Source organism: Thunnus thynnus, chromosome 14 (genome assembly GCF_963924715.1).
Source record: "Thunnus thynnus chromosome 14, fThuThy2.1, whole genome shotgun sequence".
NCBI lineage: Eukaryota > Metazoa > Chordata > Actinopteri > Scombriformes > Scombridae > Thunnus > Thunnus thynnus.
The window spans coordinates 8,622,570-8,647,913 of record NC_089530.1 but is presented as its reverse complement, the minus strand read 5'-3'; the positions used below and the strand labels follow the sequence as shown (position 1 = coordinate 8,647,913).

General features: G+C 39.9%; 1 protein-coding gene across 3 annotated transcripts in view; it reads left to right on the top strand.

Annotated features, from left to right (window-relative positions):
* The window catches only part of LOC137196769 (arginyl-tRNA--protein transferase 1), a 55,129-nt gene that overhangs the window by 1,207 nt on the left and 28,578 nt on the right, over positions 1-25,344 (top strand). Inside the window, exons 2-9 of one of the 3 annotated variants that reach the window (XM_067609620.1) lie at positions 4,267-4,330; positions 4,466-4,528; positions 4,725-4,828; positions 5,971-6,207; positions 9,864-10,084; positions 12,952-13,080; positions 14,558-14,686; positions 21,003-21,035. In XM_067609620.1, the coding sequence (XP_067465721.1) occupies positions 4,267-4,330; positions 4,466-4,528; positions 4,725-4,828; positions 5,971-6,207; positions 9,864-10,084; positions 12,952-13,080; positions 14,558-14,686; positions 21,003-21,035 (980 nt within the window). The remainder of the gene's footprint in view (positions 1-4,266; positions 4,331-4,465; positions 4,529-4,724; positions 4,829-5,970; positions 6,208-9,863; positions 10,085-12,951; positions 13,081-14,557; positions 14,687-21,002; positions 21,036-25,344) is intronic. The other 2 variants (XM_067609622.1, XM_067609621.1) reach the window with 2 other exon arrangements.

Sequence of the window (25,344 nt, the reverse complement as noted above, 5' to 3'; positions counted from 1 at the left end):
GTGAACCCTGGAATGGTTTATTTAAAGTGATGATGTAAATGATCAAGGACACAAAAACAGCCAGTGGACAGAACATTTAATAAGAGCCAATTTCAGTCAATATTTTGCAATTCTCACAATGTCCGTTTTTCACCCCAGCACTTTTTCCTTTCTTTGTGTTGTAGTTGAGAATAACAACTGTTGTAATCAAGGTGTTATTATTATTATTATTATTATTGTTATTATTATTATTGTGTGTATAGATATATCTTTGTTAATCTCTCTGCCTCTCTCCTTTTCTCTGTTTTTCTTTTCATTCTATCCTCTCTTTTTCCTCAGTCTTCTTATCCCTCCCCACACATATCCATATATTCCCATGGCCATGCTCACACATACATGCTCACAGCACACCATCACACATGCTCAAATATTCGTTCCAAATGACACAAGTATTTCTCCCACCAACATACACAACTGTGCTGATTAAATTAAATAACTATTTTGTTCCATGTAGCGTATAACATTAGTTATAACATTTAGTATATGTTTTGTCTGCACATTTTGTTGTGTCTGTTTGTTCACGTTGTGCCACCCTTTTTTACTCTGTCACATTGCAATAATTTAAAGGAAAAAAACAAGACAAAACAGTAACAGTCCTAATAAATGTATTGTGCTGGGCAGCTACAAACTTGAAAGGAGCATTCTCGCCCAACTTATCCTTAAAGAATAGTAAGGGCAGCTCAGTATCCTGTGTATATTCAGCCAGCTCTGAGTAGAATTTCAATACACCACATTACTCCGGCAGTGACAGGAACATTCCTTCCATGAATCTGTTCACAAAAAGGGTGATACAAGCCACACAGTCGCATGCTATGAAGGTTTAAAACGGACAATTGAGCAAAGCTTAAAGGGAACTGAAAAATCTGTTCTGTTTGTTCTGTGTAGAAAGACGACCAGGTTAACGTATCTCTGCATTTTCAGAAGTGGTTACTTTGATACAGGGCAATAAAGATGCAGTGTAAGAAGATGGGAAGGGATTTTCTGTGTGGGACAGAGGAATGTCATTCACTTGAGGTTAGACAGTTTGACTATAATTAGGATTCAGACAGTTACTAAACCAGTCAATGAGCGATTGGTCCTAGAGTACGCAGACAAGAGCTGTTGTCTAATCTAAGATAAGAGTGGTAATCTGGATGCGGTAATCTGGATATGTTACATCATGTAGGTAGGCTGGCAGATTCAGGGGAGGAAGCGAGACTGTACTGTGTAATTCTTCATTGTTAAATGGTTACAGGTCTCTTTTTGTGGATGCTGGTGAAATGAAAGTGCGTTAGACTTGCCACTGTAGAAATGAACCAATTCTGTCAGGCCAATGGAACCCTGTTGATGGTTTTCAGGTTGAAGCAAACATCAATTTTCTGATTTTTTTTTTTTTTCAGGTTGTTGTTCCACTGTAACTTCTCATGTTCTTACTGTCAAGCTTGTAATTTCCTGGGAAGACACATGAAACAGTCTATAGATCAATACAGCAATGATCAGATATTGTATATGTGCTGTGTTTCTTTTGTATTGTAGTGTTTTTCCAAGCAGCTGCTCCATAGTGTTTTCCTCAAAGTGATCGGTTCAGCGATGTTATCAACAGTGTTGTTACGTGCAAAGTAAATGCGACTCCACACTACAGAGGATAACATCTGCCTTCCTCTGTGTTACTGTGGGTGTGGAGGCTGGGGAATGGATCAGGTGTGGACGATAGACAGGTGCTCCTGTTGTGTCCATGATGATGGCAGCTGTTGCACTCATATGAAGCTCATATGGCATGATTCATTTGTTTGGCAAATATTTTTCTGAGGCTGCGACACAGTTGCAGTTCAATTGATGAGTTAAAAAAAGCCAAAAATCTTCATCAGAGGTTTTTGAATAGATGTTAATAGATGCTTCCTCCTCCACTCCCAGAGGACGCCAGCATCTGTGGGTGACATTACTGTCTTTCACAGGCTCAGTTTTAAAGCTACAGTGAAGAAGGGGGCTAAATAATACTCCAAAGTTAGGCTAAATTTTGGTGATGAAAAACTGGCACGGCCATTTTGAAAGGGGTCCCTTGACCTCTCACCTCGAGATATCTAAATGAAAATGGGTTCTGTGGTTACCCACGAGTCTCCCCTTTACAGACAAGCTTTGCAGTTTGGGCTAAAACCATGCAGTTTTTTGCATGCAATGTGTTATTTTCGCCTATTCTAAAAATAGTGCATTTGAATATTTCTGCATACTGGGGTCCTTAAACAGTCTTGGAATTGCATAAATTGGGTGTGATTGGAAAGCTGAGACTCTCGTTGATTCAATGAGCCCAACTGTATTCATGTGTGATGATGTTATTTCCCATAGTAGCCATTTCATTGTAGTCAGACCATTTTTTGAAACTTGACCTCACTGTATAAAATTACCTATTGTGACCTCTAGGATAATCACAGCCTCATGAAATGTTACGACCACAAACTAGAGACTGAGGACATTCAGAGGATATATATGGCTTTCCTAGGTATTTTAACAATAAGGGTTTTTCTGAGCAATTTCCAGAACAGAAGTTGTGGCCATCCATGGTTTAATTCGTCAGGGTTTTTTTTCTCGATTAGTCGTTTGGTCTATAAAATTTCAGAAGTGAAAAATGCCAGTTGCTGCTTCCCAAGGCCAAAGGCGATGTCCTCAAATGTCTTCTTTTTTATCTTGACCAACCAGTCAACAACCTAAAAATATTTAGTTTACTCTCATAGAAGACTAAAGAAACTAGAAAATATGAATTTGTGTTATATTACATTCATTTGAGAGGCTGGAACCAGAGAATCTTTTTGCATTTTTTTTTATTGAAAAATGACTAAAAATTATGAATTAATTATTAAAATAATTGCCAATTACTTTTCTGTCTATAGGCTAATTGATTAAACAAATCAATTAGCAGCTAAATATATTATCTTAAAACATTGGTCTATACTGTCAAGTGACCCTAAATTGAAGAAATAACAGTTCAACTTCCATGTTTCAGTTTTAGAAGATCTTGTATTATAGGAGACATTTCCACATACAGTATGTTAGCCCTTAAACTACAGATCACCTGACTCCTTGATCCACCTTTGAGCAATTATAAATGTTGTAATTATGTGCACTATGATGATACCAGCAACAATTAAGTCTTCTTTCACTACAAAACTGTCAAAGAATTTCAAATCAACAGCTCCATCTCTTTGGGTTGTGGGGAATTAAAAGAGGCACTTTCTCCACAATTATTGGACATTTCATACACTAAACAATTCCTTGATTAATCAAGAGAATAATTGGTAGATTAATTGATAATGAAAACAATCGTTAGTCACAGCCCTAATTAATAAAGGTGGAAATTTTTAGAATTGATTCTTGGATGAATAAATCTGCTCCAGTGTTGTAGAGGGACTGTGTAGGATCACACTGTGTTGTGTCCTTGTCTCTGTGGACTCTGGCTAAACACTATTCTTTTGGGACATGGAACATTATACTCCATTGCAAACTTAGTGTGTGTTGTGTGAACTGGTATACAGTCAATTCCCTCGGCTGCTTTAGATGTAAACTGATAGTGGCCTCGTCAAAGAGATTTGCAAGCTGTGTGGAGAGAAGGTCAAAAGTTTGAACTGGGAGCTCAGACATCAGCTCTGGGAAGCAGGATTCAATTTGCCCTTCTACAAATAATGAATTTTTATGTCCATTGGGGCCTTAAAGCACTGTGGGAATGCACTTTGGGGACACAAAGATTTAAGTTGAAACAAAAATATGGACATCCTACCAGACTCCAAAGAGGAAATTCCTCACAAACCACACCTTACTTGTAAAGTCGCCTCCTATTTCTGGCTAAAACAATATACTATTATCTGCTTCATACTGTAATAGAGCTTTTCATTCAGTTGTGAAAAGAGCCTGGCTAATTCACAACCTTGTTCTGCCAGTTTCTGATTGATTTTCCTTTCAAGCTGGGCATTAGACAGTATAGTGATTCTTTCCACTTGGAACATAGTTTTTTGTCAACTAAAACTTCATATGTATGATAAGCTCAAGGCTGAGTTGTCCCATACAGTATAAGAACATTCGCTGGCATCAGATCTTAAAATTAAAAAAAAAAGTTTAGTGTTGATTGATCTCCAGTCTAATTATAGAATAGTGAGACTGGCACATCTCATAATAGTTTTCTATTTTTCATTATGTATAACAAAGTATGAAATTATAGATCAGTGGATTGTTTTAAAGTCATGATGTTCTTTTCTACAGGGATGTGGTCTCATACCATGACAGTACAAGACTACCAAGACCTCATAGACCGAGGCTGGAGAAGGTGAGTCGCTTTCTTCTGCCTTTAACCAAGCCTTTTACTTACATATGGGCTTTATACATTTTTCACATTCTGGATATGTCAAATCATTAATAATGTATTTTTTTCAGTGAAGGTTATCCATGTTTTTCTTTTTAGAAGCGGGAAATATGTCTATAAGCCCATCATGAACAAGACGTGCTGTCCACAGTATACCATCAGGTAATCATATCTCACCCTTCAGACTTTTCTCCTATGATTGATGCTTCTTTTGGTAACTTTATGACTGTCGAGACCGTAAAACATGGAACACATGAGGGTGGATGATGGTAGTTTGATAGATATATAATATATGATAACAGAAATATATGCACAAAGCAGCATCTTCTAACCAAACCTTCACCTCTGTGCCCTCAAGATGTCATGCACTGAAATTCCAGCCTTCCAAATCCCACAAGAAAATCCTGAAGAAGATGAGCAAATTCATTTCTAAAGAGGAGTTACCGAAAGGACAAGAAGATGGTGAGAGCATTTTCTATAATAGTTATTAACCTTTAACTCCTGCCACCATAGACCCATTTTTTTGGGGGGTGGGGGGGTTGGGGCAGGGGCAGGGTATGCTTAGGGGGAGATAGCAGGTCAACAGTATATGCCACATAAAAGTGGTTTACGTCATCTGAAAGCTGGGAGCCTGAAGATTAATTTGCGATGCAGTTCAGCACTGTGTGTCATGTTTTTCCAGTAATAAATCTGTAATGAACATTGTGTTTTGGTTAGGTGCCTATTCAAATTCTTTTTAGAGTGTATAAGGGCTTAAAACATTATGATAGAAGTATATGATGGCCATTCACATGCGTAATTATGTCTCATAAGTTGTTGGAGCAATTTTTGGGTTGATACCATTTGTTACACAGATTTGGTGCAAAATTTAACCATTTTTGACCACTCGAGAATTGATAAAAATGGTCAGAAATCCCTACAAAAGACCACATTAAGACACAAAGACCTGGAGGAACACCATAGAAAAATTCATGCTGTGATTTGGTATCAAAAAACCTTTGACATTTGGAGATTTCTGTAAGAATGACATTTTTTGATGATTGGGTGGCGACCACCTCTGTTCTGGAAATTGCTCAGAAACCCCCTTATTATTAATATACCAAGGAAAGCCATATATCCTCTGAATGTCCTCGGTCTCTAGTTTGTGGTTGTAACGTTTCATGAGGCCGTGATTATTCTAGAGGTCACAATAGGTAATTTTATACAGTGAGGTCAAGTTTCAAAAAATGGTCTCACTACAATGAAATGGCTACTATGGGGACTAACATCATCACTCATGAATACAATTGGGATACCAGTATCTTCAGCTTTAAAACTGAGCCTGCTACAGCCTCTGAAAGACAGTAATGTCATCTGCAGATGCTGGCGTCCTCAGGGAGTGGAAGAGGTTAATGAATGTGTACTGTCTGATACATTTCCTTTAATTGGTATATAGGACATGAAAAAAACTGAAAGAAAACTATTCATCTGTCAGACTGCATCTTTCACAAATTATACTCCATGATTGAAACTACAGTTAGAGAACAAACTGTTGGTAAATGTTAGTACTGTGGCTCTGCTGTATACATTATCTGGTGTAACAATATTGATTTTGTGCCTTGTAGGAGAGCCAATGGACTCAGTGTGCGAAGAAGCAGGTCCACGGGAACCGAGTCAAGTTTGTCACGCAGAAGTGAAGTGTACTGATATCACAGACATTCAAAAGGAAATTTCAGAGTGTCCTGCTATCACAGAAGTTCAGAAGGAGGTAGCAGGTGCCACATCTACAAGCTCAGAAACATCAAGAAAAGATGCAGGCTCTCTCCCGGATGGTAGAACGGCAGCCGCAGCTCCTAAACCAGGTACATCTTCTTACCTTGTCCTCTTTCAAATGACTAGTATGCTCATCAATGATCAATTTTGCTGTTATTGAAAACATAGTACTAAAACACAAATTACTAGTAATGCAGTTACAGTTGCTCATTACTATGTAATGCATTACCTATCACTAATATTTATCTTAATTAGTGAAGCTTTGCTTATTTATCCAATACATTTTGAAATAGTCTTTTCACAAATAACATGTATTCTTGATATCGTTCTCTAAACTTGGGTAGCAAATGCTAAACAAGAACATGATGTCAGACTGAATAATGAAAAGGTAACTAAATCTTGAGTCTATGCACTACTTCTGCTAATTCTTGTCACTAGGTGCTCATGAGCAACATATAGCTCTAAGCTCTAAATGCATGAATTAACTTGTATATTTTATTCAACAATTGTCCGACAACACGAAGATGCTATATTACATCTTGGTGTTAACAGACCGAACTTTTAAACTCAGTGCAGTTTTACTCACTACAATGATGTAGCTCAGTATTTTGTGTTAGCATCTGACAAAGGACAAAAAGCAGTTTAGTCCCAAAACTAGCTAGCTAGGATTTTTACACAGGACCCCTGAATGATGGTTTGTAATCCGATATAAGAGATTCCACACAGATCCTTGTACTTGATGCTACTTGCCATCTCTGTGTTGCTGCTATTATTTACGTTGTCTCTCTATGACAAAGGTAGCTTCTTGTTGCTGCTACTTTCTCTTTTATTATTTATTTTAAATGTCTGCTACCTTTTGAAAGAGAAATAACTATTTTAAAGGTGGTGGCAGAAGCTTTATTGACAGTTCACTGCAACCAGTTTTAAAACTGACAATGTGGTGTTCTGCAATAGCTCAAGCACCATTGCTTACCAGAGGGTGTCACTGTTCACCTTGTAATAGCCTCCACTGTGCAGCAGCTTGGTAACTAGGCTTGTGACACTTCCTCTGTTTTCAGGAGTGTGTCTGGTTTGGGCTTATCTGTCATGTTCTCCTCCTTATTCTCCAGTACAGGATATCCTCTCAGCCAACTCAGTAATGAATTAAAAACAGTCATAGTGAAGAGATAATAAACTCCCATTAGACACAGGAAGCAGCACTTCTAACTTCTTCTAACCACTTTTTTTTTTTTTTTTTGCTCTGCTCATGTATCTAAGGAGAACAGGCCCTGTGCTCGTTAATCAAAAGGCAAGGACGTACATTGGAACCTGGTATTGGCACAGTGCTAGCTGATCCAGACATAAACATACAGAGAAAATTTTCAGCGGTGCCAGTGTCCTTCTACTCTTACACCTGTGTCAGCACTACACTCTCCTTTCTCAGACTGTCAGAGATAAGTAGCCTTTTCAAGGGGCTGGCAAAGAGGAAGCAAGGAGGATTTACTATGTTGAGCTAGTGGTTCTCCACTCCCCCCTTATTCACCTCCAACAGAAAACACCTGGACATATATTTCCTCTTGCTTTATGACTACAGCGATTTATGGCTTTGGACAGGTTCCAGTTCTAGCTTGAGAAAACACGGCTCCCCATCTGCCTTATAGAGTGTGTTGAGCCAGAGGTAAACAGACACAGAAGTGTTGAATGTTGTGTTGTGTAAAAATGATAACGTCCAGGGAGATGTTCAATACTGAAACAGTTTTAATTGTTTTAATTCACTTTAATATTGATTTTTAAAGTAAAGTGATGTAATTTGCTAGAGTTCAGGATTAAGGTTTCCATTAAAGAAAAGTGTTAATCAATCTGCCTGGGCTGGTATTAGTTAAAGTGGTAGCATGATGGCTGATGGCCCAAATTTGTCGGTTTGTGAGAAGCAGGAAGCAGTATAGTGTGTTATTAATTAGGTAGAGCTAACAGAAAATGGTACACAGTGCAGTTTCCCAGGTTGTACTTCCTGTAAAATGACTGCATACGTCCATGTTAATATTTAGTGGCTGCTCACAGATGACATCCTCCTCTGTCAGTAAATACATAGTGCAACATGCAAGAAAGTAATGTAGTACATCTCAATTCTTGACATTTTGTGCTCAGTGTCTCTTTTGAGAGTTGTATGTGTGCTTGGGGATGCAGGGAGGGAGAGTGCTAACTGCAGGAGTGGGAGCATCTGTCTTCCACAGGAACTGATCTGTCAGACATTATCTTCACCACGGCAGCGTATGGTGTCCTCAGGAGTACCTGTGTGTATTTCACAGAGAGAGAGAGAAAGAGAGAGAGACTGTGTGTGTGTGTGTGTGTAGTCAAAGTATAATTAGAAAGGGAAAGGCGCGTGGACAGGGTGATTGTGGATAAGGGGTTGATGTATTTGTGGTTGAGTCAGTGTGATGAACACAGACCAGACTCTAGATCCTGTCCTCCTGTGTGAACAGTCTGCCTTGACCTCGGTGTGTTTATTCTGACAGAGGAAAAGCATTTGGTCACGGTGTAACTCCTCATGTTGTATGTTTATATCACCATGTATGCACAGAAATGCTTCCCATCTTCACCGCCTGCAGTCATTTACCATTTAAAGACCAACACAGCAAACAGGCAGACAGAGCTAATACAAGAACCAGGTAGTGTTCTGTCTAGTAAGAAGATTGGGATTATCTGTATTGCCTTGGTGAATCAGAAACACACTGTCCACAACTAAAACATAACAGTTACAAAATTTGAGCTGGAATTGAATTGCATTTTACTAGACTTCTGTTATATTAGTACTAAAGTTTACTAAATTTTACTGTTATATTAAAACATTGAAGTCCTGCTTTTAAAATAAATCATGCCTGATGAAATAAGCCAGCATCTGTGCACACTTCTCGCTGTAGTCCATACTTACTATTCACAAGACAGAAGCGGCCTTGCAGTTGAAAAAGTTCAACCTTTATCTTGACTCAGCTGAAGCTGAATGCTGCCAGTGAACCTTAGCCAGTGCCAGAGTTTCTCTCTCCCCTTGTCAAGACCGGGCATCCCTCTCTTCCTCGTGACGTCGACAGAGGGGAAAGTTAGTAAGTGAGCTGATGGTGGCGGCTGGCAATAGGACAAGCAGGAAATAGCTCTCGTTTCCTTATTGCTCCAAACAGGATGTGGGCGTGTAAACTGTTGACATGGGATGCCCGGAGAGCTGGAGGGCTTGGCAAGAGCCCAGGAGGTGGTGGTGGTGGTGGTGGTGGTGGTGGTGGATGAGGAGGAGGAGGAGGAGGAGGAGATGAGGGGGACACTGAGAGGGAAACAGGGAGAGATTGAGTTGCCTCAGAGAATGTTCATGTTAGTCTTATTTAGAAAGAAACGCAGAGAAGATATAGAAAAGTGTGTGTGTTCTATGTGTTATAAAATGAAAATATGAAAATCCAGCAGAAACACAGTCCAGCACTTGGAAAATCTTCCCCAGACTCCTCAGCACCAGCAGCTTGAAGTTGCCACTTCTCTTACTGCTGTGTTAAGTTTTATTCTCAAGGCAGCATAAAGGGGAACCTTGTTCCTCACCCCCACAAAGGTGTAATTGAGTTATTTCTTATAACTGCCTCTTTTCCTTCTTTTGCATGAAAATAGATTAAGAATGGTGTTTTCATAGCACTCCCCACCCAGTACCATTGGAAAGCTATGATAATGCTCCCCGTTATTTCTCTTTGAAGCCTTTTGCCGTTCTAACTGTCTTTTCTCTGGGGTTTAGGTATGGGAGTGGATCCTAACCGGCCTCCATGTCGGAAGGCCAAAGACTTGAGGAAGGAGCGACGTCTTCAGAAAGAGCAGATGAGACAACACGCTGATGGGGTCTCTCCCGTTGTCACTCCTACATCACCCACTCCCACTGCCACCCAGACCAACCAGCCCAAAACCCTGGAAGATTTCATAGATGAGTCATTGCCTGACAATACTTCTCATTGCCTTGAGGTGAGCAGAAATAGAGAGTATGTAGTTTCTTGTTCTCTTTTTTTTATGTGTGCCTTGGAATAAACATTAGCCTATTGTGAGGATTCCAGCTATCATTAAGAAATAGTGTTTTTGGTTGAGCTTTCTGTCTCCATAATGTTTGGATTCAGTTAGCTTCCCTCTTCCCTTAGCCCCAGTGACTTCACCATGTGTTTATGTGTGCGGAGAGGATAGCTGGCCAGAGCAGAGTGGAAAAAACACCTCTTTCCAGTTCGATTTCGACTGAAGGACAGGCACACACCGCACAAACTGGGTCGCGTTACCCTGCTGATGACATGAAAACCACAGCTCCCAGTGCAGTCAGTGTGAGAGGACATGGAAATGAACTTTTGGCAAGGGGCAGAACGATGTAGAAAGATCCCTGGCGAAGGCCTCAAGCTGAGGTTGGTAGAGTAACGTCATTCTTGGTCTTGACGAAGATTTGAGCCAGATGCAACGATGAACCAGGCAGTGTCTGCCTCTTGTCTATAAACCCCCTGAGACTAGACCAGCAAGACCTCCTCCTAGTCAGCTCTTTTCAATTGGATTAATTTGTTTGCCTGCAGGTATCGTTCAATTTCACAAAGTGGGCATGGACGCAAGGTTATCCTTTGCAAATGAAGGTTAATTATATGTTTTACAAGTCAAATAATTAAGACGCCTTGGTTTGCCCCTCTTAGCTGTTTAGTGAAGAACATGTGGCCAGGCTGCATCACATTTGTGGCTAAAGGATAGTTTGTATGATGAGCTGTTCAGTGAAACCTGTCGAGTCTTGAGCTTCTGTACTGAAAGAGGTTTTCACACCAGCACCAGAGGATAGATGTTTACACTAGAGCAATTAAATGCAATCCAGCTCACTCTCATTATAAACACATCTGTTAAACATGTCACGCTGCTTGACTGATGAGCGCAACGCTTGAGGAGAATACTCTGCATCTTTGTAAATAAACACAGACAGGAAATAGAGATAGAGAAACTCAGCCTACTGATGAAGCATCTCCTTGCTTTACAGTTGGCGCCTTAAGCTCACTTTTTGACAACTGCGAAACTGCTCAGTTGACATTTCTCTCTTGCCATATTACATGTGTGACCGCAGAGTTACTTCTGAGGTAATTTAAATACATAGCAAAGAGATAATTCTCAGTGACAGGGAAGACAAGTTAAGATGTATGTACAGTCCAGTGGTTACTCTTGTCCTGGCTCTAAATGCAGCTGCTGTTGAAGTAGCCACCACCAGGGGTCAGTGTGACAACGTGATTCAGAGCCCCTCAGGCACCTCAGGGAAGTGTGGAACTGAACATCAATATCCTCAAGAGTCTTGTCTGCTGTCTCCACACTTTCCACATCTATTCTCACAGCGTTTTCTTCCAGATCTCCTTTGCTAACATGCAATGGATTGGCTGTTGGATCACTTGTCTCCTCTGTTAAACAAATTTAAGTTTGCAGGAGTGCACTGTAAGGTCTTGATGTTCTAGGTTCAGAGCAACATGTCTCTTCAATAAAGCTTTGATAAACCGGCATCTCTCATTTTAATTAAAGCTCAACCAAAGCCGCTAGTATTATGTAGCTCTATTTGAACATTCTTGAGGCGGTCAAGTATCAGACTGTTGATGTTATATTACAAGATTGTTATGAGAATTGTAAAACGATTCATTTCCATGCTTTCCACTATCTGCTGCAGTGTTGGTTCACCAAAAGGATCTCAGCCTATCAAAATATATCTTAAGATTTAGAACAAAATTAAAAAGACTGAACTCGAGCGTTATCCTTTTACGTAAGAGGCCCAACGGCTCTGTTGGACTAAAGGCTGTAGATGCCAAGTAGTCATATGAGAGAAACCCACTTAGATCCAACTCAAACAAACCTCAGGTTCAGTTCCCTTATCCTGTCCGTCCTGTGGATTCATATGGCACAGCCTCTGTGGCCAATAAAAGCTTCCAAACAAAGAGATGGTTAATTAAATGAGACCGGAGGATGTGAAAGTTGAATTCTTCTTCAGTTTGTGTGACGTTAGCAACACTCGGCCAGCTTTTCTTTCCACATGTTTTTGTATCACTGGCTTCTCATGATTTTTCCTGTTAACACTGATTACTGCAAAAACTGTCTTATGCACCTCTCGTGCATATGTATGAATTTATTAATTCATTTGCTAACTTGGATGCTTTCTTACTTACTTGGGGTAAGTTTGCTGAACATCCTGCTCAAAAGCATGCAGTGGAAAAGGTTGAAAAGTAAAGTTTATAAAGAACTCTCTGAACATCACAATTTCTGTTGGGCATGAATAAAACTTCAGCCTCAGATGACATGGTGAAGCACTGGGAATTGGCTCATGTACACGCTACAGTGAATAGGCTAATGATTATTTTTTTTCTTTTTAGAGACTACTATGAGTATTCATGAGTTTTACTAACACAAAAAATTCTTGTCACCTTTTTTTTCTTGTTTTCTTGAGTAATTGTGATGGAGATGGACAAAACACACCCTTGTCTGTATGGTCTTGTTTTCCCATCAAGCTACAGCTATGAGGAACAACAGCTGCCATTGGTGAAAACAAGCCCTCTACCAAAGGAGAATCAATAGAAATAAAAATTACCAAGCAAAACAGGAAATTTTTTCCCCATTTTATTCATAAAATGGTTTGAAATCTTAATGGATGTGTCACCCAGGTAGGAGAGGGTGTGTTTATGTCAGTCTCTCTCATTTTGTACTGCTTTTCACACTTTTTCTCTCTTTTGATTTGTAATCACGTGTTCCTCTTTCAGGAATTTTAATCACCACTTATGATGTTCTCAGTACTTTTTTTTTCCATTTTTGATGTTAACCCTTGTCTGCCCGTATTCTTTTTGAAGGTGAGGCTAGTGCGCTCCAATCCCCCTTGCCCGCAGTTCAAAGCCTCTTTCGACGCCTCCTACCAGGTGTACAAACTCTACCAGATGGCCATTCACAAGGACCCTCCTGACAAACCCTCCGAGAGCCAGGTCAGAGGGTGGGGGGCATAGGTCAAGCTGCTGTAGGGGTACCCAGGGAGGGAGGGAGAGGGCTGACATGTTTGGGTACCATCAGAGGCATCAAAAGGATCATTCCTCTAGTCTCTTAAGAAATTGTCTTCAATATAATGACATGTAGTGGAGAAAAATATATTATTGGTTCAATATTTTCTTTTGTAAGTGTTGAATCGGATTGAATTTTTCAACAATGGGGTAGCAGTGGTAACAGTAAAGTGTTCATTTATTAGTAATTATTATTTAATAAGTTAGTAATATTTAATTACCATTCAGTTTCTGTTTTAAGTATGTAATGGGTATTATTTACATTTTGAATTTAATTTCAGTGGCTCAAATCATAATGAACAGAATTTCCAGGACTTCACTGTAGATATCTTCCAACTGTGTAACTGTAAGACTGAACATAGATTGGAATTAATAAATAATAAGCACTTCAATTTTGCAACATCACATTCAAAATAGACAGACAGTAGAATCGTCATGGGAACATATCAAAAATGTCTGTATGAACAAACAAAAAAAAAAGTGTATTGAAGTTTTAGTATTAAAGAGAGTGTATGTGTAAAAAGAGCAAGAGTCAATTGGAGAGGAAATGGAGGGGAAAATGTTTCCATACGCCATGGTTGAGAGCAGTGTTTCTTCAGGTGTCTGAATTGGCCCTCGGTCGGCCGGCGGGGTCGTTAGTCTTAAGCTGTTTCGGTTTTGGGAGGGCAGTTCGTCAACTGAACCCTCCCAACCTTGACACATTTACCTCGTCTGTGCCCTCCATCGCCCTACCCTCTCAATAGATCTGTCTGTGTCTGAGCTTGGGTCTCATTTCAACTTCGCATTAAGTAGTGCTAATGAGATTTTAATTTTCTTTGTGCGTGCGGTCTGTTCAACCTTGTGTACCTCATTCAGAGGAGTCTGTGGTGTTGGACAAGAGTATGTATGTGTCTAGTTGCGATGATCCATGTAGATTCATTTTGGATTTCTGCTGCTCTGGAATTTACACGCACTGACTCTACGTTGAATCTTGAATTCGCAATCTTCTCCGAGAGATCTGTGGTAAAGCTGGATAGTGCACTAGCCTCATCCTCAAGTTGCCCAACATCCTCTTGTTTTGAAAAACACACTTTCAGTCTCCTAGAATTCCCATTGTTTGCTTGCATTCATTTTTATAAAACAATCTGATAAAATCAGTGATAAAATCACTGAATCAAACTGTAAACAGACTGTGTTTTATCAGCTTGCCCTGAGGACTAGGAGACTGACGTGAACCCTAAGATGCCAAAGCACTTGTATGACACTGTTTAAAACCTTCTGTTGTTGATTCCTTCGCTGTCCACTCCTCCTTCACTTCCTTTTTTTTTTTTTTTTTTTTTTTTTAATTCGTCCTCGAACTTCTCATTGTCCTCATATTCATTGTCAAACCCTATTGCTCCTTTCCCTCCACAACCTGTTCTTGAAGGTGAGGCTAGTGCCAGTCAGCTTTGAGGACCCTCAATTCACAGCGTCCTATCAGCAGTCGGCGGCACTGTACGCCCGCTACCAGATGGCCATTCATGGTGATGACGCCAGCGAATGTAGTGAGAGTGAGGTACTGCATGATTATTATTCTGCACCTACTGTAGGGCACAACTGCACATGCTTCCTCCAGCTTCTTATGTGTGAAAATTTCCTGCTTTCCTCAGATGTATGTCAATTTAATTTATTATCTTTGTATTTTGGACTGACAAACCAAGCTGTTTCAAGACTCTGAGAAACTGAGAAAGTTTCTGGCATTTTATAGACTAAATTAATAATAATTTATAATCATTAAAAATAATTAAAAGATCAATTGAGAGTAATATTTATTTATTTATTTATATATTTAATTGTTAAACGTTGAAGTCCTGGCATCTCCATCAACAACAGTTTATCTCGCAGCCCTTCACATGAGCAGTGGACACACTGATGTAGCGTTCAATAGCCTCCGATAGACGAGTGTTTTCTTTGTCTTGAGGAGCTGCAGCATTTATTAACTGACACACAGCCTGTACTCTACATTTACTGCCAGATTGACAACTTACTGCTCACCTTTTCCTCGGCTCCGCTCGTGTTCACGTCACGTTTCTGCCGCTCGCTCTCTGGGCTTGCGCAACTACACACACACTTACACACACATACACACACACACGCACTGCCTTATTCCTTAACGGAGCTACGCTACTCTTGTACCTTTCACGTATATGTCCTTTGAAGAACGAAGAGGGAGGATAACGTTGGGTGTTATTGTGCTTGCACAGTGTGCGAGTGAATCACTAGTAACCCATTGATATTAGTGATCGTCTGAAATTTTAGCAGCGGCGCTCATAATTTTGCAGCAGCGATGCACTGCTGCTGAATGAATATTGGGGAAACACTGGCCTTGATAAATAATTATAAACATAAAAATGATCAGTACATGATACTGTAAGTTTGTAAGTTTTCATTTTTAAGTCTGTAAAAACAATTCACTAGTTCATGCACTGAATGAGAAGTATTGTGCATTGATGAATGGAAATAGGAAACAGAGATGGTAACCAAGTGTAGATTCATGAAGTTTAAACATTTTAGTTTTAATACACAGTAAATTATACTATAAATTATATATACACACACCTCCACTTTATATATAAATAAAAAAGGAGAAAATGAAGTCTAGTCAGGATGCAGAACGGCTGGACATTCTCACTAACCTGAGAGGGCCTTTTGTCCCTCAGGGCTGGAAAAACAACCTCCTCCACCCTCCTGCCAGCAGGTCTCAGTAAATTACTGAATTCTCCAGCTTGTAAAAGAAAGGTAATTAATAAATAATAAAAGCTGTCAGATTGGGCAGACTGTGGCAGATTCTTTCCTAGTGCCATAACACTCGCTTTATTAATGTGGAGCGTGTGTTTGTGTGTGTTTGTGTGCGCAGGTTCAGCTCAGGTTTATAACTGTACCGGGATCGGATGGGTTCAAGAACTCAAGGAATAACATATAAAAAAATAAAAAAGATGTAGAGCCGCGCAAGCAACTCTTCTGTCTGTTGGGTTGCCAGACTGAATGTAGTGAGTTTATTTTTTGAAGGACTTTCCAGGTTGGATATCAACCTGACTGAATGTAGCGTAGTTTAAAGGCACAGGGTGAATTAAGGTTGGGTTGATTACTCTTAAAGAAGAGCACATTCATTGTTATTCACCTTAATATCTATGGATAGGTACATACTATGAATGCATATGTTAAAGCATTTTCCGTGAGATGTTTTAAAGGTGGACAATAGCTACCACATGACCTCCTGTCTTGTATCACATGAACACCAGTCCCTAGAGACGCCATGCTGTCCTCTCCCTCTCTGCTCTCCGTTTATTTCAGGAGCCGTCCCACTGCACTTAATTTATACAAGGCCAGACCTAATTGTTCCCACTCAAACAAATTTGACTTAATTATTAGTTTGACTCACTACTGTGACAACAGTACAGAACACCGCCGATTTTATTTTCTTCCCCGTCAGGCTCCTGGTTAACTCGCCTGTTCTCTTCCCAGAAACTCAAGGCCCCCCATTGTCCTGTGGCATTCATAGAGAAATGAGAAACACATTGCTGATGTGGTGATGGCACATTTTGGTGCCATGCCATTCTATGCCTGCTGCTGCTACCTAGGAAGTTAGGTCATTTAGTATTTGTGGAGGTATTTATTAATCCATTAAAGTATTACCTAGGGACTGAATCTGGAATACTGTAAACTTGGATCTGGGCCAGGCGATAGGAGAGATTTTGTGTGTGTGTGTGTGTGTGTGTTTGTGCAAGTTGAATTACCCTGCCTAAATTGTACTATCATTAGACTGTATGTTGTCCTAGAGGGGAATTACTTTGTTTGTTTAAGGATGTATGCATTTCCTGTCATACCATGACTGGAAAGCAGCCAGACATTATTCCTTCCACATCCAATCATGTTTTCCTGACTGAACTGAGGCACATACTTATAATGCAATTATTTAGACACACAGACACACACATTCACTCACACTTACTGGTCTTAACTGTTGTGCTGAGCCATGACTCTGAGTTCCTGCACATATGGCATTCATTTTCAGAAAAACAAATCCCGTTAAAGCTGTATTTACTCTTCTTGATGGCCTAGACACGTGAAGAAGAGAAAAAAAAAACAAAGTGGAAACAACTGAGAAATGGTGATAAAATTCATCAGTAAAAATGGCAGAAAACGCTGAGGAAAGAGTAGTCACTGGCCCCGATTATCTTTTTTTTTTTTTTTTTTTGTCTGTTGCTTCAAAGCTACAGTATTTGCAACATAGTCATGCACAATAGGAGAGATTCAATAAAACCTTATATAAACAGTACCGTCGTAGATCCATTTCCTCTTATGTCTGAGCTTAAAGTGTTTTATTTATTTTTATACACAGATCTTTGCATTGCAGCGAGGTTCCCGGAGCTCCTCTGCTCCACATTCTGGAATAAACAATGATCTAGTCAGCAAAAAGTGTAGTGAAGAGAGAAAGAAATGGCCTGTGTTTTTTTTATTTATTATTTTTTTAATGTCAGAGAGTGAATACAGACATCTTGTTGCTCAAATATGTACAACAATTTGAGCGAGTAAAGAGCACAATGACGAGCGGTCTAAGTAGCAATTAGACTTAAGCAGATGTGTGTGTTTATATGTACTGTATGTGTGTGAGTGAAGACACTTGTGTGTGTGTGTGTGTGTGTGTGTGTGTGAGACGGCTGCTTGCCCTCCTAATCGTACACAGATGAGTGTTTACTATAGGAAAGGGAGAGTTGGAGAGGAAGTGATGGACTCCATGTGTTGTCGATGAGAGCGTTCCAGAAGGTGCTGTGGCCACGGCTCCGTTTACAGACATATGTGTTGTTGCATTAGAGATAGAGAGAGAGAGAGAGAGGAAGCTGAGATTGTATTCACATGTTTTTTTTTTTCCCCTTGCTGTCTTCATGCCTGAGTGACTGTGCCTGCCTATTAAAATATCTGTGTGTGTGTGTGTGTGAGAGAGAATGAGTTTGTCTTTGTGTGTCTGTCAGCCTGGCAGCGTCGTGTGGTCTGTGGTTTGTCAGTGGCCAGGGAGGGGTCAGCCCTGCCAGGCCCTAGGAGAGCAGCCTCTCCCAGCCAAGAAGGGTTGACACAGCAGTGGAAAGCTCCGATTGCTCCACTGCTCGGCCCCGTGGATACGATTACCCAGCAGCCCCCTCCTGAGTACCCGGTAAAAGTAGAGGAGGAGCCACTGAGGAAGGGAGGTGCTTAGAGCTACCGCAGCTTATAATGACACACCCATCCAAGTATGTATTTGCATACATTAAGAAGCTCTAAAGCATAAAAGTTCTCACACACACTTATCTAATCAAATAATAGAGCGTTTTATTACAAGATTGTTTGGAGATTCTCATTTCCACACAGAAGCCTGTGTCATAGCATGGCCTCTATAAATGACATCATCTAATAACCGCAGCTGCTGCTCTGTTGGTAAACCGTTTTTCGTTTTTTGTGAGTTTTCAACAAAAGTTTCATTTGTGCCCTCCAGCGATGTTACGCATTGGGAGGCTTTGCTGTTGGTAATTTGTAGACTGGCAGAGCAGTAGTCACTGCAAAGTTAGCAGTGGAAAATTACACTTTACTGGCACAGTTACACAGGTGGGGAACTTGATAAGCATTTTTTCGCATGAGCAAAGATCATTGTCGACCGAACACATGGGATCACTCCAATGTCTGCATTGGTCATGTAAAGTGCAAAATTGTACAAAATACTCTCTTCTCTTCAGCAGGTGAATTTGATTTTAATACATTTACATTAAAGAATGTGTGTAACTGTACTTGCATGCAGTGAGGTACCATTATTTTAAAACAGTTTGAAGTTTGACATATTCTTTCTGGGATAGATGTACCGTAGGATGTAAAGTTAAAATGATATAAGAGCTGTTGTTGGATGAGCACCGATCATTTGTATGTGTGCTGTGTCTGAGCAGTTCACTCCATCCCCTCTTCCCCTCCGCTCCTGTCTATCCTGGCACGAGGCTGAGTTGAGGGTGAAGGCAGTGTGTTGTGTTTTGTTGTAGTTTTGAGCACTGTTAAAGACTTTTACAGCTCCCAACAATACCTCACAGCAAGAACTGCGCGCACAGTTGCAGTACATGCATTACTAATGGGACATGAGTACTGTTTCATGTTTGAATTCAGTTGTTTTTGAGTCCTGTACACAAGCAGTCTGTCTTCTTGCTTTAGAGATCCACTTTATTTTTTCTGACTGGGGCTAATATTTTTGGGATTTTGTCATTTTTCTGACTAGAATCCAACAAAAGTGGGTGAGTCTGAGAGGTAGTGAAAACAGTTTAGGTGTTGGCTCCAGGCAAACATAAAATAGAAGTGACAGATGACAGTGCATCATTCTTTACTTCTTTTCTGCCAAAACATCCCCCGTGTTGGAGAACGCTGCATTAGTGTCACCAACACACACGTCAGCCGCAGCAGACAAATGGAGAAACACACACTCTGTTGGACGGGTTCGGACCTCTGGCAGTCATCACTTTTACTTGCTTTACTGCTGTGAGGATGTTGATGCGATTGTGGGAATTTCCAGCAACTCCTAGAGCATCTTCTTTTTATTAAGAAAGACAGAGACAATATGTGGCAGTGCAGAGCTGCTGTATGCACAGGAAAATGAGAGACTAGTCATTTTCCAAATACCAGTAATCATGACACAACTGAAAGAATGAGTGGACGGGATGCTGGTCAGCAAATTGATTCTTATTGGGTTTGGTTTATTCTTACATTCTTTAGGAAGTAATGCAGAGAGTTGAGGTTACTGTTATATTTGTTTGCCAATATGCTGGGCAGGTTCTAGGCTTTCAACACAGTCAATATGTGAAACTTCAGTTAAATATCCTTGACTATCTTCTAATCCACTTTTAAAGGATTTCCTTAGCATGTGTTTCACTGGAGAGGTTTTGTTTCCAGAATGCTGTTTTTTAGCTCGACCAGAACAAGGTTCAGGGAAAAAATAACTGATCAAAATATCAACTATCAGCAATTTCTATCAAATATAATGCAATTAAAAAGCCAATACAGGTACAGTAAAGTGGAAAACAAGAAAAAAGCAACACATTAATAATAGCAGCTGTTCGGTTAGTATTGTATGAGTTGTTTTGCATTTCATATCCTCTCCCTGTTAAGTCCTGCATGTGCACCTCTATATGCTATGTTCATGATACTGTTCTCCACACCAAACCACACAGCTAGACCGTAGCATTTCTTTGTGAAATATGAACTTGAAACTGTGGTGTGCGTGTGCATGCCTGCGAGATAGACTTGAGTAAACCAAAAGCTGTCCATCACTGCTCCACTGTGGCCTTGCTGGTTCTCATTATAGACTGGTTTTGGCCTAAACATGGAAGCGTGCTACGTCTGTCCTCCTGTCCGGCAGGTTGGCTCGTCTGTAAACATACTGCTCTCAACCCTGGCGCTCAAAAAGAAGGAGCACAGGAAATAGTAGAAAGAATGGAAGAAAGATTTAATGTTTCCACAGACATAAAGTCCCCAGTAATTGATATCTGATGTGCATTTTAAAGTGTGTTAAGAGATGGGTTATTTTGACATCAGCAACTCTGCTTATTTAAGCTGTCACTATGTCCTCCCTGGACTGTAGGCTTCAGTTGATAGGCTAAATGTTTTCATTTGTGTAAATACAGTATTCCTTTTTATGCCCCTTTGTGAATGGGGGGCTACATTTGATATGCGACACCTGAGTAGGGAGAAAACAGGGAGGGATAAATTATATAAGACAGCAATGGGGACGTGTATGGTTTTCATTTATGCCTTTTCAAAAGGGTTGGTGACCCACAGAACTAACTGTTTTTCTCTCTGTTTCTCTCCCCTGCCTTCCTCTACAGTTCCGGAGATTTCTTTGTGATTCACCACTAGAGGTATGTATTTCCTTTGGCTTGTTGACAGTTTAATAAAACCTGTTTTTAAACGTCTCCATTGATCCATATGTGTGACCTGTAGTGATTTGTTCCAACCAAGAGAAGGTCGTCTTGGTCAAATTACTGTCATGGAAGAAGAAGGGAAGTACATGGGTGCAAGTGCTCCGTCTATCGATGGATTTCCATCAAAAGTGAATTATTTGTGTCGTCATAGTCAGACATCAACGCTTGTTCCAGCTTCCCACAGTTCTATATGCATCCATTTATATGTCTATTTTCTCCAAAATAATCAAAGATATGGTCATTTTATTTAATGTGCACTTATTTCTCTGTAGGGATGAGTACTGACAGCCAGTATTAAATGGGCCTGGGGCTAAATTATTAAAGACTGTAATATTGATAAGCTCCGACGTCACCAGTTCTTTTATTGATACTGATAAACGCTTTGGTGTAATTTATTATCATGCTGCAACCTCCACATATACACACACACACACACACACACACAGAGCGAGGTCAGCAAACAGCAGAGCACAATAAAATGAAAATTACTGGAGTTGATGATACGCTTGTTACTGTAAGTGCAATAAAACCATCGCAAGTAAAAAGCCGATACTTTATCAATACACCTGTTCAAAAGCATAAACATGTAGAAAAGTGATATTTCAATCTGCTCTGTCCGCAGTCTCTCATCCACCGTCGCTATGTTTTACACAAGCACAGAGTGCTAGCTCGGCTAATTGCGAATTTTTACGAACAAGCTAAAACAAAAGCTGTCTGTATGTAGTCAACTGTTGAGCTTAGTTTTTACACGTATCTTAAAATTTGGTAAATTGTTGTAAACTTAGCTGTTGGATGAGACCAAGCAGCATCTTCCCTCTACCTGCAGGCAGTGAATCACAGCAGCAGCAGAGGGAGGAGGACAGGGGACAGGATCAATGACTGATACTGACTGATGTCTGTTTTCTACACTTCACTCAGTATTTTGATGTCAGGAATATTATTTATTTTATTGACATTTTAGGTTTGTTTCCAGAGATATGATTGAGTTTATATGGTGACTTTATTGTTGTAAACATTGCTGTTGCTGCTCTAGAAACATTTAGTTATATTTATAATATAAATACATTCTAATCCTGTTCTACATTCATTCTTTTTTAAAATAATATATTTTTAAAAAAGTAATTATTTAGTAATGAAAAAGAACCAATAAGAGTATCAATAAAGAACCAAACCGATGAGGAGTATTGAAATGGCACCGACAATCACTACTCTTTAGTGATTATCAGTATGTAGTTCCATATGTTAATATGGAATACATACATCACTGACTGATGTCATCTGGTTGCATTTAAATTTGACAAAGATACAGATATTTGTGTTATTTTATTCTAAAACATAGTTGGATAGTTAAAATAAGCAGGCCTACAAGTTTTTTTTTCCGTGCTCAGTGTTCGCTGCACAACCTCAACACCAAGTTCAGTCAAAATGATTTTTCTCACCAGCACCCATGGAAGTAAATCCTCAGTTTTGTTAATGATTTGAAAATGTTCCAGAACTTGAAGCGCTCATACCTACCCACCCACCTTTGCTCTCTCTGTCTTCAAGAGCTCTCCAGCTGGATTGAGGGGGGTTAAGGGATTCAGGAAGGGGGTTTTTGTTTCATACTGGAGGGGTTTTAATTTAGCCCTGTCTAAGTGAAAGGGGGTGTTGAGGGAGGAAAACAGTGAAATGTGGTGTCCAGATTGCATTGTGACTGTGAACACAAGGCCCTCAGACCAGTCCTTACCTTTGACCTTGACGGAGATATACCGCTGCTCTTCACTTTGTGTAGTGTGGTACAGATTACAGGCTGATTACGCAGCTCTGTGGGCATCAATTTGGGACCTAACAGATGGCTATTGGCCTAATTAGCCAAAAAAAAGTAATTATTCAAGTACCATGGAAAGTTTGATGTCAGCTTCTGGTGCATTCATTAAAAAAAACCTTGCCGGTAATCCACTTACAACATGTTTAGATGGTTATAATAGGAAGGACATAAATGGCATCAGGAAGAGGATTCAGGGGCAGGAACAGGATGCTAACTGCAGCTCACTTAATGGCCACCGGTGTCATTAATGAGAAGGAATTTCTGATTCTTACATATTGCACCTTTTTAAGCTGTGGTATTCTCTGTGGTCACTGAGTGAGATTAAGGTGCAGCCAGGCATCACTGAGCATCAAGCAGGCCTGGTGAGCTGCAGCCTTCAGAAACACCAGTGGACCTGTCGGGTCAGGACAATTACACCAGCAATTAGACCCAGGATGGGCATTTATAACAGCCACTTTAATAGGATTGAGGTCCAGGAGCACACACAAACCGACTGACACAGAGACACACAAACACAGTCACTCTGTGTTGCCCTGTGGGCCCCCGCAGGTCTTCACTAATGAACATCATTAGTGTTTATAGGAAATAAGCTTTTATCACCTCGTCAAGGCTGGCGGCCAGGCACACTGAATTACACAGTCCTGCACACACACACACACGCACACACTGTGGCATACTGCCTCACATATCTTCCTGACTTCATTGTCCCCTCCTCTCAGATTGATTTAGGATACCGTCTTCATTGGTTTGGCCTCCTCTCGCCCAACTTGTTTTTATTTCTCTCTGTGATCTCTCTCTGTCTTCTCCTGTCTCCTCCAAATTCTCTCCATTTCAGAGTTATTATGCATGGCTTTCTGCGCTACCTCTGCGTGTTGGCTTCCATCTGTCTCCAATCAGAGCGCTATTAAAACACACACACACACACACACAGACACTCACCACATGGACCTGCATACTGTGTGGTTCATCTGCTCACATGTAAGCCTGCGTTTATACAAATGTATGCAAACAGCATACTTACAAATTCAACTGCAGCTAATTAGGATGCAGGTTGTCTGACTTGTTTGTTTATTGCTGTGTTCATTTTTTACCAAAATTGCAGAGGATTCATGCTGAAACACGGGTAATTAACATCAGATGTCATTGATTTTCTGTTTTTTTTTTTAAAAAAAGCAAAACATTTATACACACAAACAGACATGCAAACACATGTGTGCTGTCTGATACACAGTGGCACATCAGTACCTGTAAACATGATGAGCAGCAGTCATACAGGTGTTTGTCACTGCACTTGACCCTAGTGAGGTCTAAGGGGCATGTGCTGTAGAAACTCTGGGTTTTATTAGCCGAGTGGGGTTCATACAGTCATTCTGTTTCTATTTATCTTCCTTTACAGCCTCCTAATGTGTCTAACCAAGGGGCAAACACTCATTAACAGGGGTGTTGGCCAATTAGTCACAAAGTTTTTTTATGGACCCAGGGCCTTGGCCACTCCTCTGAAACTCTCTCTCTGTTTATCTGTCTTCCTGGGTTTTGCTCTCTCTCTCTCTCCTCTAAACACTCCCTGGGAGGAAGAGAATTAATTTTCATTTCGTAAAAACCAGAGATAAACATCAGCAGGGATTGTACCAGCTGACATACCATAGTAGTAAGCACACAAGACCCACAGTGCATGCCTCAGCTGTAAACCAAAAACAGAAAAGTCTACCAGCTGTGTAAAACAATGGAACGTTTTTGTAAACAGGTTTGGTAGTAAAGTAAATTTCACTTCTCAAAATTGTTATCAATTTAATTTTCTGTCGATGAAGTAATCAGTTAATTGTTGCCACTCAAGAATTTACAGCACAATTGAAAACACACATCAAATAAGTTTTCTCAGAGTTTTAGAATTTCTCTAAAATTATACGTTTATAAGCTTAATAAATAAATCCAGAATAAAATACATGTGGAAAAATAGACAGACGCAAATAAAGATAGCTAAAAACATTATCATAAATGTTATTTCATTCAAATAAATACCAGAAAACAAAAGAAATAGTAGATGAAACAATGCTTATCCCAAAGCTATTGTGCAACTCACTGGTTGTTATTAGGAGATGGAATAAACTGAAAGTTATTTCCAAAATCTGTTTTTCAACTAGTATCTGTCACATCTCAAACACAAGCCAAGCCTTTGTCCATTCTGCTATTAAAGAAACAATGTTTGAATCAGACGCCCAAATAAACTACTTTGACCATATAAGTTTCATCACATTAATTAAAATGTCTCCCTCTTCGTCCAAATCGGGCCTTTCCACCAAAAGACGATTAATCAGGATTTCTCTTTGTTTGGAGATGTTATCAGTAGCATTATATCATTTAAAAAATATAACCTTTTATTTAATGCATTAATTTATTTCACTAAATGTTTTCTGTGCTTCTAAAGGCCAAAAGAGAGAC